General features: G+C 35.8%; 1 protein-coding gene across 1 annotated transcript in view; it reads right to left on the bottom strand.

The window, feature by feature from the left end:
* PPFIA2 (PTPRF interacting protein alpha 2) overlaps nt 1–19,871 on the bottom strand; it is a 305,971-nt gene that overhangs the window by 49,410 nt on the left and 236,690 nt on the right. The window contains exons 8-14 of the mRNA XM_051609070.1: nt 15,264–15,485; nt 12,916–13,062; nt 10,846–10,980; nt 3,002–3,088; nt 2,488–2,571; nt 1,988–2,119; nt 957–1,019 (exon numbers count right to left, since the gene is read on the bottom strand). Coding sequence (XP_051465030.1) covers nt 957–1,019; nt 1,988–2,119; nt 2,488–2,571; nt 3,002–3,088; nt 10,846–10,980; nt 12,916–13,062; nt 15,264–15,485 — 870 coding nt within the window. The remainder of the gene's footprint in view (nt 1–956; nt 1,020–1,987; nt 2,120–2,487; nt 2,572–3,001; nt 3,089–10,845; nt 10,981–12,915; nt 13,063–15,263; nt 15,486–19,871) is intronic.

Below are 19,871 nucleotides of genomic sequence, written 5' to 3'. Positions count from 1 at the left end.
ATTTACACTGACAAAATTGTTATTAATAATTCTGGTAGCAAAATGATAGAAGCCTTTGTTTCGATTGACACAGCTTTAGAATTGTCCTTTTTGTCACCTGACTCAATGTTGGAGTGCAATCCTGATTTTGTGACAGCTGAGTCACCTTAAAACTGTGGTAGTACAGCAGAGAAAAAAAATGTAAAATGCCCTACAAACTCCTTTGTGGGACTTCAATCTCTCTACCTTTCTACAAGGTTATTGGAATGTAGGTGAAAACAAAAACTTCTTTGAACAGATACTTCTTTTGTTATTTTTCCCAAAGCTCTTGATTTTGGATGATATAATTACATTAGCATGCAATGGAGTTATATTTTAAAAATTCTATATGTTCTCTTTTAAATGGATTTCATACATTACAAAAACACTTCTTTGAATCTGAAGACAAATACATTTGTGTATTCTACTGTGCTCAAGGCAAGCATACCTTCAAAACAATATCCTAACATTTGGGATTGGAATAAATATTTATAATTAATTTGACCATTTTGCTAAGCAGTATTAGGGGTTAATTGCAATGAACTTGAAAGGCTACTTTGAGCTATATTTAGCATAATGCTACTGTACCTGTTAAGAAGAATTGTATCAAATCAAGCAATACATTCTTCACAATGAAAGTGTAACCAGTTATACATACATCTCTGGAATAAGATTTTTTCCAAATTTAAACTGAAAGAACAAAAAATTCCAGAGCCAGTGAAATCAACATGAATTTTTGTATTGCCTCCCTGAGGCTAGGATCTTAACTGTGAACTTAGCTCAGAGCAATTGTTAGAGACCTTCAAAGGCTAGTTAAGACATCTGGATAGTTAAAGGAATTTTCATTGATGATAAGAAGATTTTACATGCTACTTGGATAATTAATGCACCATATACATACTTCCAAATACATAAATTTTACGGATAAAATTGTGTACCTTGTCATGTAAAGATTCTTCTAGATTTTTCCTGAAACTTTCAGATTCTTGAATCAAAACATTCTAGAAATAAATGAAGTAGAAAAAGAATAGGTAAAGCAGAAAAAAATTCAAACTATGTTAAATATCACCATACACATGTAACCACAATGTTAGCAACCTTAAGTAACAAATTATTCCCACACTGGACTTTAAAATCCTTTAATGCTTCAGTTTGGGCATATATACATTTAATACACTGGAAATCATCCAAACATGTAGGATCATGTTCTATGAAGAACAGCAAAAAACGTATTTTCCTTGAACAGAGCAACTGTCACACTCTTACACAACTATTTCTCCCAGGTTCTTCTTCTGGCAGGCCTATTTTTTGCTTTGTGTGACATTTTGTTTCAGTGATATAAACCAGAAGTACATCTTCTGAGAGGTCCTGAAATGTCCTTGTGAAAGACACTGAAATATTCTCCTCAGATTAAACTGAAGGTGACTAAGTAGAAGAGGGAAGGATTAAGGAGGGTGAATATAAAAGTCAAGGGATTTGAATTTTACAGGCCCATTGTATCTCACACCATGGAAAACCTGGAAATAATATTCCCTCTCTAAGGGTAGGTGCTCATTCTCCTGTGGTGACAGTATTTTACTTTACCCAGAGCAAATGAGGTAAAGCTCAGCAGGTTCAAATACAGGAATGACAGCACATCTAAAACATGGTCATGAAACATCCGCTCTCACCCACTTTCTCTCACTGCCTCGTACTGTGTCATGCACTGGTCTGGTTCAAGCTCTTCATCAGTCTCCCCGCTGATAAAAGAGGGACTCATAATATCCAACATATCCAATTTGCAGTACCTCTGAAAAGATTCTTGAGCTCACTCTTGAATTAGAAGTTGAATGTATAAGTGAGACCATATTTGTGGCAATATTTGGTAATACAAAACCAGCATGATGGCTCCATCCTGATAAAAGTACAACAGGTTTCATGGAGGAGAATCTTTCTTAAGCTCAGCTTTATGCTATTATTTGCACTGTACCTTTTCTTCAAGTGCTGCCATTCTCTCTTTCAAGTGTAGCTGCAGACGCTCATTGGACTCTGTCAGAAGTCTGTCTACAGTATCTGATAACCTTTTGTTGTGCTCCTCATTCATTTTTTCTCTTTGCCTTGCCTTAAATGTAGAATAGAAAAGACAGATTGGTAGGGTCCAAAATCAACCAGTACAGTCATGTATCATAAAAAAAAAAAAAAAAAAAGAAAAAAATAAAGTAATTGCAGCTATTTAAAGAAATTCCACAGGAAATGCAATTACAGTCTTTGAGTAATAAACATTCATGTTTATATCAGCAGAACACTTTGAAAGCTGCAACTAGATGTAAACTTGTATACGAAGATGGTTAACTGGGAAAATGCTACCATCACTGCTATGAATAAAACATCTACCAGTAGACAGATTTGTGGGCTGGAGTGCATAATGTAGTGATATATTGATAAATTAAAAGAAGAAAAGTGCACACAAGTTGTCTGCAGTACACATACTCTTTGAAGTTCCTGATTCTTCTCTTCAAGTTGAGCTTCTAAGTGTCTCATTCGTTCCTCGATGTTTCCGTGTCTTTCTTCTGCCTGCAAAAAAATAAAAGGACTCTTTCTGTAATTTAAGTGGCTCCATGAATTTTTGTCTCAGTAAGGTTTAAACAAAACATAAAGCAAGCTACTACTAACTGCAAACTTAGTTTTCCAAAAAGAAACTTTATTTAAACAGGCAGCTGAACAGCATTGCTTGAAATGTGTCAGCTACAAAGGCCTGTTACATCCAAGCATCAGCAAAACATTGGAGTTATTTATGAGCAATGAAATCAGCCAAACGTAACATGCAGACTGTGCATGGTTTGAACACAAACCTGCCATCGTAAAATTGTAAGCTCCTGAAGCACTGAACTGCACGATGGTTGATTATCAATTAAAAAAAAAATAAATAAAATAAGTTAAAGAAAATGAAAACAAATCAGATGGAGTCTATTTAGCAATAGAAAGTAAAGTCCAGTAGGACTACCTTCCTACGTATGGAGATCATTTCTTGTAGTTTAGCTTCCATAACATATTGATAATCATCAGATGAGGTAGAAGAGGTTGGATCAGACTAACAAGTCAAGGAAAAGGAGAGGGACAAAATTGAAAAATCAGAACTAAAGACACTGACACTGAACAGAACACAGCACAGAATGCTTAAAAGAAAAGTGTGACTGAAAATTTTATACTTTTAATTGACAGATTTTTACATGGAATAAACTACACTGATATTTGGTGAATATGATGCAGTTGATGTGGAGAAACTGAAAATAATGGAATGCTAAAGAAGCTATCGACCTATACATGGAATTTCAAGGTTAGTGATGGCTGGCTGATGACACTACAGAGTGGATTCAAAGCAATACTATCTAATCTAATGTTTTTGGTTTTTTTCAATTATGGTAAACTAAACACCAGAACAGGACGCTGTGAGACCGATGTCAGAAAGTCCTTTTTAACTCTTCTATCAATGAAAACAATGCATAAATACTAAATTAATGGATCAGTCAGTTACAGAACTATGCAATGATATGGTACATTCCCTAATTTCTACAAAACAGGAAGAATGTCATAAGAGACAAGAATCAAACTTTAGTATTCCATTGTAGAATACACTACATAAGCCCTTTCATCCAAATAAACAATATAGTTTCATCCCCTTGAAAGGATCCACCCTGGTGGATCTCTCTGGAAGATCAAGGTCATCAGATAAAAGAGGAACCTATAAATAAAAATTCATTAATAGGAATGAAAAGTTACTACTGAGTATAGAAATGGTAATCCATCCGAAGATTCATTACTACTTCTGACAGAAGTTGACCTTAATTAGGTAATTTGTTGTAAAACATGAATATTCATGTTATTGTCATATCAAAGAAGTCTATGTTATTATTCCAAATGAAAACAAAAAAAGCCCTTAAAGAAAGAGAAATGGATATATTGGATTTGTTGCTATGGAAACAGGAATGCACATAAGGTGTATAGACAATGTTACTGATGTCTGTGAACTCATCTTGTCAAATTCTATTTCACTCTGTCAGATTTACCTTCTCTCAAAAAGAGATCCTAAACTCCATCTTTAGATGAACAAACCTCACTATGTACAAAAATACTAAGTTTACAACTACATTTTTTAGTGAGATTGTTTTTCACACTGTTGTCTACTACTGATTTGTCAGAATAATTAGGAATAGATATCAAAGTAATTCCAGATGTACATGATAACTTAAAATTACCCATAACTTAAAGTCAGTAATATTATCAAAACCAAAAGACCAGCAAGAAAACAAGCCTGTTATCTAGAGATTTATAAATATAAACTGCAGCTTTTGATATGGAGACATCCATATGAGAAAATCCTGCTTTATATAAATACAAATATAATGCTTAACGTCGAAGAACACTACTAGTCTTTTCAGAGTAAGTATATTCACAAAACTCAGATTATTTTGAAATTTAATGGAACGTCAATATACTTTGTAATTAAGCTTATTTGATAAGTGCAGTTATCACTTCTGATCATGAAGCAAGTGTATTGTGATGTATTTGAGTGTATTCACTACATGAAATTATTCTATCTATTTATTGTGACTTGGACCAGTGACAATCCCCTTATGATCATCTTTGTCTTATCTTTAATATTACATACTAGTCTGTTTCAGGACACAAATGCTAATGCACAGCTTCCTTTCCCTATTAGATAAATCAAAATATTGAAAAAATTAAGTCCCTGTGGTTGCAAAAAAACAGATCATGCTAACCCCTGCATGAAATGGCCAAACTTTTTCATCTTCTGTAGAAGACAGACTTTTCCCCTTTTTCAGTATTGGCTGCACTACTGTTTCAATGCCATTTTTAAAAGTGTCTCCAAGGGTCAGGAGATTATTTGAAATCATTGAAGTTCTGAGCTCATGATGGAGAAGGCTTAAGTTTTAAACCATTTTCTTTGAGGTAGATGAAAAACCCATAGGAGGTATCATCCTACAAAACTAAACTGCTTAGAAGCTTCATTAGTTGACTGTAAACTTTAAAAGCTAGTTACTTAATCTTCACTGCTTCTATACATTATAGATTAATGCAAAATATGAAGGAAACCGAACGAATACTTCTAGGTTCAAAGGGGATCTGATTTAAATCTTATGATAAGTGGTGCAGTCTGTCATTCAGTCCAAACCATACCATATCTTATTCCTTAGCAGGAAAAGCATTTTTGATGCATAAAATAATTGTGGCATTTGGCCTATTATTTGGATGAGAAAGACAAAAATAAACTATTGACAGAATTATGTACAATATCTGAATTCTTACAAAGAAAACATTCTTGAAAGAACATGATGAGGTCTTAAGATTCTTGTGGCTGTCTAATTCAGTTATTTCATAACTTTCTATTTCAGGATTTTATCATAGAGTTATGGAATGGTTTGGGTTGGAAGGGGCCTTATAATCTAGTTCTTACCTCCCTGACATGGGCAGGGAGATGTAACCACTGGTTCTCACATGCCAAATGTATGAGCAGTCTCTGCAGCAGGAACATTAATCAAAAGGCTGTCCTCTGTAAGGGGTAGGGAGACAGAAATACGTGTACATACATGTACACACTACCTTTTCCTCTTACTTGCAGAAACCCACATGTAGACAAAGACCTGGTATGGGAAAGAACAGCCCCTCCAGCTCCTGGTGTGCCTAGCTGGAACACACTCCCCAAATAAGGGTTTCAACACCTCTCATTGCCGTTCACTAGGATGAAGGACCCAATCTAGGTCTCAGAGAGACCCTGCCAGACAAAAAGACCTAGAAATTCAGCTATTCCCTAACACATTTGCAAGTGCCTCCTGGACAGACTCCCCCAGGCCATACATTAGGATTGACATTCCTGTGGAGGCTACTCTTTTTTTGTTGCCCGTACGTGTTAGTCAGCTCCAGACATTCCCACCAGAATAGTTTCCTTGGGAGATTTGGGATTTTACCATAAAAATATTGAATGTCTCAGTCTCTGCCCTGTGGCTTGAGGCATGAGGCAGAGGCTGAGACACCAGTGTTAGTCATGTTGCTGTAGCAGAATTTCAGACACGAGTGGGACAGAAAGGACAACTATGGGCTCTGAGGTTCATAAACAGAAGTAGGATTTCTTCCAACTTGCTTTGTCAAGAGTTAACTGAGTTAAAACTTTCTGAAGAGGAACTTCTGTGGCTACTTGTGTGGCAGACCTTATCCTACATTCTTGTTTTTAATATATGACTTGCATGCCCGTTCAACATTACTCTGTACAGGAGGATTAGTAAGACACATGGTGCAGTATTCAGCAACTAGCACTTAAAGCATTTAGCCAGCACATTCAGTTATAAATAGATTTGTGAAATTGTGTATCTTAGACTGGATTAAAAATATATGGGCAAAAACTAAAATGTGTGACCCCTATGAAATACTAGCACGAGTCTTAATGCTCACTTTGCAAGCTAAATGCTATGAAATAGCAAAGAAACAGCCAGGATAAGCCAGTAACACAGAGGAAAATTTTGCTTTGAAGGAATACTGAAGCAGCTTGTATTACTGCTCTCTAACCCTGTTAAAATTCTGCTGCTGCTCCTACTGCTAAAGCGCCCACAAAAAAAATGTTGCTTTCACATAATCTGTTACTGTTGGCACTGCACATTTGCTAGGTCTTGCATCTTAGTTAAAAAAAAGAATAAAAAAATCCTATTTCAGAGCCAGAAAGCACCTGTACAGTACAGGTGCTATAATGGAACAAGCTGATTTTCACAGTTTTGAGACCTTGACTTTTGAACACCTGCTGTCTCCAGATTTTCTGCTGACTTCTAATGGCACATAGTCCTTTGGCTATCCTTTGAATGAGTTATTTGAGAAGAAAGAACAAATTATTGAATTGAGGTATGCAACTGAAGGTGAAAATAGCTGATCATGGGGACCAAGTCACAGCAGCTCACTAAGTTACCAGCTACTTGTTCACATGCTCACTTCAAACTCATTACAAATGTGACAAAAATATTTTAGCTTAAGTCACCCTTTTTTTTTCTGAAACTGAACTTTTCAGTCACTAGACATCCACACAGGCTTGCCCCTCTTTTATTTCCCACTACCTTCTCTCTCCCTTTTTCTCGGAGACGATTCTATCTTAACCACATCCACTTACACAGGAGAACTTCTTTCCCCTCTTTGCATCTTTCCCTCCTTTCACTTTCTTTCAACTCCTTTTCTACTTAATGCAAACTAGTTCTTCACATTGTCACAAAATTAGCATTGTGTCCCACTTGCCTCCAACTTTCAAGTAATTTTTTATCACCTTTAAAATAAGCTGAATGTGTTACTATGCTAAATGTGGTTTATTATGATTATGGTTTCCTCTTCTCCCTCTCAGCTCGTCTCTAAATCATCTGAAAATCACTGTTGGTATTTCTGGTGACCTGCATAAAGAAATGATGAAGTAAAATGCTGTCTTGTGATCAGAGATGACATGATACCTCTGTTGCACAAGCATCTGAGGGAGAGAGTAGCTAATAGTGGGAGTGAGTCAATGGAAGTTGGTGGATGCTGTTTGTCTCCACTAGACCCCTCCTTGAATATCTGCAAGGAGAGATGGTATTTGACAGACTAACCATCTGAAGATTGTAGATGCTCCAATGTCTGTGCTTCTGAGGAAAAACTCCCACCATCTTACAGGATAAAGAAAAGTTTAGTTAATATTGGAGGGAGGTTCTTTGTACCTCCAACTGCCCCTTCTCTGGGGCAGGCAAACAGACCAAAACTGTGAGAGTGAGTACAAGGTGGCTCAATGAGTCATGGCAGTCTAAATCTTGGGATACATGCTGAGAGCTGTGCTACTTGTCATGACCAGACAGATACCAGTGTGATGGCCAGGCAGGACAGCACAGTACATGGGATCATGCTGTCCCAGGTTAGTCTGCCAGATGCTGACTAACCCTCCAGTTGCTCACCCAATGGGCAGAACACAGTGAAAACAAAGCCAAAGAAAAGTTCAAATAATTCAGGTAAATTTATGGGTACTTATCTGAGTTCAATGTATAGTCCAAACTTTTGGAAGTTCACTCCTTATGAACTAGTTTTGGGCATGGAAAAGTAGCAAAAGACATTCACTAGCCCATATATATAAAAAAAGAAAAACAACTCATTTTAAAAACTGACAACATAGAAGGATCTCATTCTACATCCTTCTTTGCAGAATCCCAACCCAGGTTTTTTTATGAGGAAGAGTATAATATATTTAATGCAGAATTATAGCATGCATATTTTAAACTTTGAGGGATAGGGGTAGGGAGGGGCAAGACATCACATCCAAATCCAGAACACGTTTGTTCTGTTTTTTCCCACATGTAAATAATCAGTCTTATATTTTACCCACAGCGAAGCAGTTGTGGTTTCCAGTTATCCCATACTACTTTCCTTTAAAAAACATGTAAAATAGATTAGGCTTAGCTCACCTCTTTCATACAATTGTAAGCCCATTAATCTCAGAGAAGCCACTTTCATTGAGGTAGTATAAAAGAAAGGAGAATAAGTTTTTACTTTTTTGCAGCACTGAAAGACTAACTGATTCAGGGGGCTCATCTTTTACTCAGTATACAGGGACATGCAGTGACCATAGCTCAGGTAGACAGACTTCAAGTATTCTGAAGCCAGACAATTTGAGCCCTACTGACAATGTGTATGCTGGCACAAAGGTCAATGAAGGCAAATATAATTAAACACTATTCAGCCCCCTAGGTGGGTCTTGCAGCTTTCTTTGTAAAGCTAATGTGGTAACAGTATACCAGCTAATTAATTTAAAACCACTTAAGTAAGCTGCAGTAACTACACAATCATCCTTTTTTCAGAGTTACATTTATGTGATCCATGAAAAGAGTTTAAGCTTCAGAGCTTTCAGACCTTTAATAAGCTCTACAGTTTATTTTATATCTACAAGATATATAAAGCACAGGCCTACTGGCCTATTTTTAAGTATTTGGCCCATTTGCCACATTGTCACATTTTTCATGTGTCATGTATTCCAAGAAGACAAAATTTTAAATAAATATATTTCTTCAGTTTTTCATGTAATCACAGAGAAATGAACAGAACTGGCATTACATTCTAATGCACTCCTTAATGTTTCCTGCTTGGCAAAAACTTTAATAAATCAAAAAACTTTGGTAAATCAAAGTGAGATGGGGTGGAGTGTCAGCTCTGTTCACAACTCTCTAACTACACCCCGTTAAATAATGCAAGAAGACAAACAGAGATGTGTACTGCAGCTTTATGGTCATGAAAACAACAGCATCTCATGGAAGTCCCTCAGTACTCTGCATGGTTGAAATGGAATTTCTTCTTACAATATTTGTCATTAATATATGCTCAAGGAAAAATGCAGTTGCAAGAAAAGACATGCTTAAACTGCAAAATACTTACTGGTGTCTAATTGCTGGAGAAATTATTCAGGAAAAATCCTCTTAAAATAGAAAACAGTATTTTTTAGCTACTGAGGGCATTGGAATATGTAATTATTTGTTGAATCAGAAACAACTGAAAAACAAAATGTTAATATGCCAAGGGGTTGCTCTTATGTGCATCTGAGTTTTTATTAAAATACAATGCTCTTTGTTTGGTATTTCATGTAGCTCTCTTTTTCCTGAGTCTTCTTTTTTTCCCCCCATAATTTTCAGTCTCTCTTTCTTTCAGATTTCCGCCCATCCATATAAAGTGGACAGCATAAAATCTCGGTTACTGAATAGTGATTTTGCCGTAATAAAATTAAAAAACCCAGCCCAAAACTCCCCCCAAAGCCTCTCTCTTTTTTTTTTTCTTTTCTTTCCACTTCTTAACTAAATTACTTTAAAATCACACTTCATTAATTAACTGATCAGCACTTAAGGCTTCACTATAAATGGAAAAACATGAGAATTGAAGAAAAATCCATCAAATTTTAAAATGGCTAGGCACATAAATAGCTGGAGACATTCCTTGGCAATAGAGAATGGAAAGCTTAGATAAATCAGAATTACAGGTAATACAATTTCTTAAATAATTTCTATTTTATTTGTCTGATTTTGAGATACTAAGAATAAACATATTATCATATGTTTCTATGAAGCTGATAATACCTGAGCTATAGCATTAACTACACGTACAACTGAAATTATTAGAGGCCAAATACGAAAACCACACTACTGAAAATTTGCTTTTATTTTCTTATTGTTCTGCAAGAAGGGTGCCAAATAATAATTTTTTCAGAAAAAACATTTTGAAGTCCTCTCAGGGTTTCACATTTGTCTTTGTGGATATATGATACAAGGAATAATTAAAACCAAACCTTTTAAGTATGTGCTGCAAGTTGTCTTCATTTGTGTTATACAAATGATCCTAGCTGCCACTAAGATTTGATTTTATAGCACTTGCTGGAATGAAGATAACTGCTGTTTCATATACTTGATGGACAAAAACATCCAGAAGATCCAAGTGAAGAAATGGGAGTTCTCCCTAGCCCTGTCCCCTTAAATTGGTAACTCTCACACAGTAAAATTAATCCACCTAGGGTAAGTAATGCTCATCTGTTTCAGAAACATATGACTCCTTTGTAAATACAATCTAGGCTAATTTGCAGTAATTACTTTTCCTGTTACCAAAATGCTAAGAATTAGCAACACAGCACTGAGACCATTCCTGGTTAAACTTGTGGCACATTCTTATCAGGAAGCGTTTTCTTCTTTCAAATCAGACTGATACTACTTTTGTTTTGTCCTTGAGGTGAGGAATCAGGATGCAAATCAACGTTAAATTATGAGACTTCTGAAGCGAACCTATTTCTCAGGGCAGTACCTTGGTCAGAGCTGCAATTCTTTGAGCCAGTTCAGCCTCCACTTCGGGTAAGGTTTCAGCTTTCCTCATTGTCTGCTGCAGCTTCTGCTCAGCCAGCTCGAGACGTTCTTGCAGCTGTCTGTTTTTGTCTTCCAGCTGAAGGCCAAAGATAGATAAACATGTATCAAGAGTGAAATCAGAATGATGATTTTCCTTCAGTTTCCTGGGTGTCAGGAAAGCGATATGAAATCACTACATAAGCATAGATAATCTGTAACCTGGGAGAGCTTATTGGAAAGATACTACTCAAGCATGGAACTGTGTAGGCTCCTGGTCTCACTAATAAGAGGAGTGATTTGAGACTCAAGGATCACATAAAGGTGAAGAAAAGGAGTTGTAAAATGGCACCAATGAAGATGAGCAAAAAGCTCCTCTGATGAAGGCATTGTGTATCTGAGCAAAATAAAAGTATTTGTGTCAGTAAAATGAGACTTTTCTAAATGGAAACATTGAGTGTATCTTGGAAGAGTTTATGTGTGAGCTAAACTTGGACAGAAGGACAATTCCAGAAGGACAGCATTCCCAGCAAATTTTCTGAATAAATTGCCAAATGAAATTTTCTGATCAAACACAAATCACATACTATGAAATATGAAAAGTGACAATTCATTCATGATCATATTCTGGTTTCTACTTGCTGAAGGTTGCAGTGATACTGTTAATTGTGAACCTTCAATTAAGTTTCATTTAACAGAAATGAAACTGATTAATCTGTGATAATCCTTAAAGAGAAACAGGAGGACTTGTGATAACTGCAGTGTTTTGTGGCCTACTGAGGTGCACCACACGATTAAGAATTTTTTAATGGCTTGATAAGTGTTTCCTGCTTTCCTGTTCCTTCCAGATTATAGAAGACACAATGAAAATGTATCTGCTTTAAGATTCTTTTTTAATCCTTCAGAAGCATAAAAGGTAGGTTTTTCACATGGCAATGCTGCAAATCATCTTTAAGTCTGTCTGCATATATCCTTAGCCTAGCTCTACTGATCACTGCTGTGAATAGGTAGACTTCTGCACCACAGCGTGACCTACTTTGGCAGCAATAACAATTCTAAGGACAGATGCAGATACCTTACTTTTTCATTGTTGGGTGTTGTGGCTTTTTTCTAACAATTGAAGATACCTCTTAAAATAGTCAAAGGAAGCTGGCAGGAGCTGGGGAATTTGAGTTCTCATGCTTCAGATTCCCTGAAGACGTAGTCATATACACATGTATAGACACATATGGAGGGATGTGTGTGCGTGTGTGTAAACAGATCTGCATACAATCATAGAAGCAGAGATGATCAGATCATACAGGTTTTTTTCTCATACAGCATTTTATATTGTTTGAAAACATGATAGATGGAAAAAATAAAGAAGTCTGATACTGAGGCTGAGGAGCAAATATATCTTTTATGGCTTGAATGGTCTTCATTTCCTGTCAGCTTTCAGTTCAGATGGTTCACATGATTTTCTTCAACCTACAAGTAACTTTTTTCTGTTCACTTTGCATTTCAGCTTTTGGAATCACTATGGAAACAAAGTACCATGAGAGAAAACTGCACCATAAGTTACACTTTTCTAAATATATACTCACAAGTAGTTTAGATTTGTAAAATTTTATTTACACACCACTACTATGTGAGGTTATTAGAATATATTGTGTGCAAATTTTGATTTTTCCTGCAGAAAGGAATTTCTTTTGCTTCCATATATTTTATTATTGTTGTTGTTTTAAAAAAAATTACATAAGAAGCAAATATGATCCTTTACTTAGGGGATATGACTATGCATTTAAGCAAGACACTATCAGAAAACACAGATACTTTCCAATGTTAAATGTACACATCAATTTGGTATTCATGGTTGTAGTAGCTGCTACGAAGTTTAGAGATGCTGAACAACTTAGGGTTTTTTAGATTAACTGATCTGTTGATTAAAAATGAACAGATTCACCTAATCAAAACCTCCTACTGTAGATCAGCCCACTTTTTTGAATTAATTTTCATGGTGTATAAAGAAATGAACTGACTAATGCAGATACTGCACCTGACGTAGGATGGCTTCCTTGTTTGCCAGTTCATTTTCTAGCTTATCGTTCATGTCATGTATGGAGGTGGATTCTCTTTGTGCACTGAGGTAGCGCTTCTCCAGGGTAGTAATTCTTTCCTCCATATCTTCCTTTTGTGCCATTGCCTAATGTGACAAAAACCAACAACACGAAAACCATGAGATTAAAAGACCTTGCAATTTTATACCAGTTTAATTTTCAAACTACAAGTAGACAGGGATGTAAGGTATGATCAGCAGAAATTTTTCTTTTTTTAAAGAAAAATTATGTCCTTTGGGATTTCTTGTAGTTATTATATTTAAAGAGGTAGCTGTTGAGTAGAGCAAATAGAAACAATCTTACCTTGTGTATATTTTCTAATTTCTATATTTTTCAGTGCAAAAAAAACCCATAACAAACTCAGCTCTCATTTACTTGTTTGCTTCTCAAGCAAGAGCAGACTTGATCAGAAAACAGAAACCCTGAAATAATTTCACAATAGTAGACACATAGTGCAGACAGAGTTTTGGGAAAAATGTATATGCATATTTCTGCTCTTATTCCTGGGTCCTACTTAATTGTTCTGCCAAAGTACAGAGCAGACAGCAGGCAACATGTCCTGAAATTTCAGGAAAACCAGTGACCACAATGTTGGATAGATAACATAACTGTAACATATGGGTATGTTATTCATATCAATAGATTTTTCAAAATCTTGAGCTGTTTTTATTCATGTATTACAAGCTGATCTCACTGAAGTAATTAGCTGTAAGTCAGTTTATTCATTAGTCTGTATATTATGTTGTCTATTTCTCTCCAATTAACTTTAGCAAAAGCAGAAAATTTTCTGTTATAAACTTGTGTCTGGCTCTTGAGGAGTCTTACACATTGCCACATAATCTTTCACAATGAAAATATTTACTGATGAGCATGTCTTGCTGCTTGTGTTATATTACGTTACAAAAGTAGTGTTGAAATTAAATTATTTTTCAAGTAAGACACAATTAACATATGAATTGATCCAAATAGCTAGTCCCAAAATGGACAAGTATCCAAGTGATCCTTTTGCATATTGGTGGAAAAAAACCCAAAACCACAACATAAAAATAGTAGTTACAAGCATAATTCATTAAAACACACAGAAAATAAAATCAAATACTTTATCCAAGTTAAAAATACTAAACTACCCTTCTTGTTGAAAGCATTTTTTAGCATTGGGAAGACTTTTTTTGTGAAATAATGAAGACAAGCACTTCCATTTTTACAAATACCTTTCACAGCAGATTTTGCACTGACATTTGGTAATTATTCTATACGTGAAAGTATCACTGGTCCCTTTGCTTACGAAGCAAAGGGCTGAAAGTCAGTCAGCCTGTAGCTGGTGTCATGCAGCATGTGAGGGAGAAACAGCAAGTGGCAATCAAGTGTCCATGAGACAGCACTATTTGTCATAAGGTAAAGGAATGTGGAGATGTCAGAGACCACTGGTGATAGAATGTACTGGTGATAGAAAAGGAGAACCATCACAGTGCAAACTATTTTCTGTAACCAGATAAAATTGATACAATACTTAAAAAGAGGCAAAGATGTGAAGACACCCTGAGGCTGTGTCAGGCATCAGAAGATCTAAAGGAACATTTCTTCCAGAACACTAGAAATAACAGCTTAAATATATACATAAAAATACATATACACAAACACATAAATACATGTGAAATACCTGTATTTTAGAAAGCAGTGTAAAAAAAGGTAATTACTTTTATTTCAAAATACCAAAATAGATTCTAGAAGGCAACCACCCTAATATAGAGCTCCACATAAGAAAAGATACTCTGGAGCCTACTAAGGAGCTCCACAAATTTAAGAGAAGAAAAGAGACGTTCAACTATTATTGCATTTATTGAGAGAAGGGAAAAGCATATTATACTGGGGTAATGAAGTTACCACACATGAATAAATATTATAATTGATTATATAAATAACACCATTTTATAAAATAGCTGAGGAGTTTTAAAAATGTACTTTAGACTATCTACATGACCAATATCTCTGCTTAACACAGTTCATCTTAAATACTTGAGTCAGCTGAAAACTTGCCAAAGTGCACTCTTGTAATGCTAAACCACAAAGACATTGGCCTTTCACCCATTAAAGCACATATACACACCCACTTTTTTGAACATGGTTTTGTAAAGAGATTTCTAGTACTAATTCTTAATATAAATTTTGTGTTTCCCATGTACAAGGGCTTTTATCAGTCCTTTCTATACTCACTGGCCTCTATCAGTTTGTTTTGCTTATCAAAGGAATGGCAGTCAAGAAATACAAGGTGTGGTGAACTCCTTACCTCTCTAATATCTCTCTGATATTTACTGTTCATTTCTTCTGTTTTAATGAGCTCCTTTCTGGCAGTCTCTGCTTCCTGTTCTACCTCTCCCACCCGGGAAGACAGTGCAGCCAAACGCTCCTTCATTTGTGCCATTTCATAGTTTTGCTTTTCCAGTAGTTCCTGAAGTTCAACAACTTGACTGGCTTCATCGTTTGAGTCTATGGAGCCATTCGATAGTCGCTGTTAGCAGAAAAGTGACATTATTTATTAATTGTCTTTTAATGGGTACTCTATCTAAAGAATCTCTAAAACAAAACATATTTTTAAAATTACAAAATCAACTAGAAGAAAAATCACTATACATAAGACAGGTGTAACTATGAAAAATTGCAAAATGTTAGTATTTATTCATTTCAAGGGATTCCAGAATGTAACATCACATAGGCAAATAAACTTCTGCCTTAAGACTACAATACAAAAATAGCTTTAGTTTGACAGTATGCTGGACATTCAAGTACAAATTGCAACAACAGAAATCCTAAAAAGCACCAAATTGCATGCATACATCTTAGCTACACTTAGACAACATTTAAACTGAATCAAAGTCTACTTCATTTATAAAACAGGCCACCCTACAGAGAGAAAGCAACACTAATAAATCACAAATTGACTCTATCAGAAAGTGCTTAGAGTCTGGAGAATATGGTGGTTATCAGTTAAATGTCTATTATACAGTATGGGTACAAAGTATTTCACTGTAACTGTCATTATAAATAGGTTAAAGATCTCAAAGAGCATCATACAGGAATACTGGTCCTAAAAGGTGCTTGTTGTCCTTCAGATGGTAGGCTGCATAGCAATGCATAAATGATATAGCAAGATCTGAGGGGAAACCAAGCTTACTTTCATTAGCACTTCAGTATTATTATTGTCAAAATATATTTATACAGAAATCTTCTAGCAGATTCAAAGAACATTACTTTGCATAATGCTTTAACAACATTCTTTGCCCAGTCAGCCATAAAATAAACCCAGATCAAGACCACCTGCCCCTCTGCAGATCACTGAATAAAATTATTTTACTCTAAAAATCCATTACATCAAATAATTCAGTTCCAAAATTGCTTTCTTTATTATAATTAAGTATATTATCTTGACATGTTAGCTGCTGAACCATCATTGATATACTTCTAGGACACCACGATAAAATTAAAATAACAATTAAAACACTTATTTACACTCAGTTTATTGTTTGGAAAGTGTTTAGTCAACTTGAATAAAAATCCCATTAATATGCAGCAATCAAGTATGCAAACAAATTAGTGCTCAAACGTTCTAACTATCATATTTTATTCCACTGTGTAAATTTGAGATAGCTTTTTTTATCTATGATAATTATAATCTGTTTTAACAGTTTTAATCTCATACAACAAATTTAACAGTTGTCACAGATTAACAAATTTTGCCATGCATTTAACTTGTCCTGCAACTCTCTAAATAGTGGTCTAGAAATTGCTGCAAAGATGTAATAAGAAAATACCAAATATGAAAAGCAATAAATGGCATACGATCATGTACCTAATGTTTTTGGGTTTTGGTTGGGGTTTTTTTGTGTGTTGTTTTTTTTTGTTTATTTGTTTGTTTCCTTGTTGTGTTGGTTTTTTTAATTGTTTTTTTTTAATCTGGCTAAATTTTTTATGTGGTTAAAGTTTGTGCTGAAATATTTCCTGATACTCAAAGAGTTTCCCATTTAAGTTGTTGTGTAATACTCATAAACCATTTCTAAATAAAAAATTAGTTGAATGCTTATAATAATGAAATTAAAGTTTTCAATAGATCTCTCTTAATTATTACCTGAAGCACTAGTGAAAAACTTTTCATAAAATCATGCACAAAAAAAGTTTCCAAGGAGTCATTCTTAACTGTCATATCCCTACACTACCCATAATTCCCAATATATTGAGAAATAGCATCAAATTAGTATAGCAGTGAGGACAGGTAAAGAAAGTACTTAAAGTAAGCTGAGATAAATGGGAAGTCTTTAAAGAAGGACAGGAACATTAATAAAAAATTTCCAACCTGTTGAAATATTCTAGCAGAGAAAATTACAAATGGAACACTACATCCAGTTATGGGCTCTTCCTTTCAAGAGAGACAGGGAACTACTAGAGAGAGTCCAGAGGAGGGCAACAAAGATGACTGGGGGACTGGAGCATCTCCCTGAAGAGAAAAGGCTGATAGAGCTGGGACTGTTTAGCCTGGAGAAGAGAAGGCAGAAGGGAGACCTTGCTAATGCCTGTAAGTGTGTAAAGGGTGGGTGCAGAGAGGATGGAGCCAGACTCTTTTCAGTAGTTCCCAGTGACAGGATGAGGGACAATGGGCACAAGCTGGAACCTAGGAAGTTTCTTTTAAATATGAGGAAAACCTTTTTTCACTGTGAGAGTGACAGAGCACTGAAACAGACTGCCCAGGGAGGTTGTGGAGTCTCCTTCTCTGGAGATATCAAAAACCCTACTGCATGCAGTCTTGAGTAATGTACTCTAGGCAATCCTGCTTTAGCGGGGGCATTGGACTAGATCTATAGAAGTCCCTTCCAACTCTGACAATTCCGTGATTATGAGAAGTATCATTGTATATTCTTATTATAGAATTGTTTGGGTTGGAAGAGACCTTTAAAGGTCACCAAGTTGAGGCCCCCTCCAATGAGCCTGGACATCGTCTACTAGATCAAGTTGCTCAAAACTCAACCAACCTGGCCTTCAATGTTTCCAGGGATGGGAGATATATTCTTGAATAAATCTTTTTTGCTTTTTAGAGACACAACAGGTACACACAGATGCAATGTGCACACACCTGCTACACACCCCAAAATGGCCTCTGCTCTCTCCTCCTGCCTCTTCTTACACAGAATCACAGAATCATAGAGTGTTAGGGGTTGGGGACCTCTAAGATCATCTAATCCAAACCCCCTGCCAGAGCAGGATTCCCTAGAGCAGGTCACACAGAAACACGTCCAGGAAGGTTTTGAATGTCTCCAGAGAAGGAGACTTCACAACCTCTCTGGGCAGCCTGTTCCGGTGCTCTGTCACCCTCACAGTGAAAAAGGTTTTCTTCATGTTCTACAGGTTTCTCAGCCAGATGATAAATCTGGTTGGCATCAGCCTGAAAGACCTAATACAACCCCAAATGTCTTTGTTCAGAGCAAACAAAGGTAAAGGAGCAACTACACCTGTACCTAGCAGTGTAGCCCCTCTTTTCCTCATAAATGGGAAAAATGAGGGAAAGAGCAGCAGCAAGAGGAATGTCTGCTGTAGGGCTTTGGAGGGTTTTCTTTTGTGGTATAGCACCACATAACAGAAAAAATTTAGCAAAATTAACTAGGAGGAGAAACTGAAAGGAGATGAAATAACCATCAAGCAGATCTGATGACAGTGATGATATTAACTACAACAGAGGTGGCATGCCACAGAGGAAATCGAAGTTCAAAAATATCCTGTAGGACTGAGTGCCATAAAGGTTAATATAGATTAAACAAGAAATGTTTTGGAGAAAAAAAAACCTTTAAATTGCTTATGGTACATGGAAATGGAAGCGGGAAATAAATGGTCATGTTCCCTACTGCTGAACAGTATGAAAAGGAAACCAACATCCTTAGTATCAGATTTCCTTTCTTTCAAGATCCAAAAAGCACAGCAGGAAGGCAATCTGCTGCTTGTATAGGAGTGTTAGCAGGAAGAAGGACAGCAAATTAGAGTGTTACATATAACAATAAATCCCCACCTAGATAGTGGCTTCTCTCCCCTGTTCTCTCTGCCATTAAATGATAAAAGGAAAACCAGCCACACATTTTACTTACTAGTAAAAAACAAGAACAGCAGTAAAAGGAACACCAGGAGTAAGTGCAAAATAAGACTAACCCAGAAAATTACAGCTTCTGTTATACCATTTCATATTACCCTTTCAATTCAAAGCCTTAGCAATAATACTGAAGGCGAACTGAGTGGAGCAAGGAAGTACACTTCAGTTGAAAAAAAAAAAAAAAGGAAAAAAAAAGAAAAGAAAAAGCAAGAGTAGGAACACCAGACTATAGCAGTTAGCAAATAAATTTTAAAATTGTCCCAGACAAAAAACACAGGAACCTACTTATAAAAAAGGCAAATCCCAAGAACAGTGAAAAGCATCTCCAATGTTTTCTCTCCAGTTGTAAAACATCTGACAGAGATATGTTTGGTCTAAATAATATGAACCTGAAATAATTACATATTTTGTGCTACAATTTAAACTCAGAGAGTGGTGAGAAGTAAAAAAAGGAACATCTTGTGAGGGATGTCCCTGAACAATCAGAGATAAGATTAATTTACTTGATAGAACTTCTCATCAGGGCCTCAGCTTCTGATAGTACAAGCACAGGTGATTCACAGGATGCCCACATGCACAACCACTTCCATGCCTGAGGACAAAATTAAGTTCTGTCTAACCACAGGGTATCTTTGAATAATTGAAAGTAAGCTTGAAATTTAGAACTCTGATCTTTTAGAATTCCTAATTGGAACTAGTATTTTTATGGTGTAAGAAAGTGTTTCCCTCATTGCTCAGACACTCTAAATTCTTTCTAAAGAATTTCTA

This window comes from Apus apus, chromosome 1 (assembly GCF_020740795.1).
Source record: "Apus apus isolate bApuApu2 chromosome 1, bApuApu2.pri.cur, whole genome shotgun sequence".
NCBI lineage: Eukaryota > Metazoa > Chordata > Aves > Apodiformes > Apodidae > Apus > Apus apus.
The sequence above is the reverse complement of the archived record's forward strand: the minus strand, read 5'-3'. Positions and strand labels throughout refer to the sequence as shown.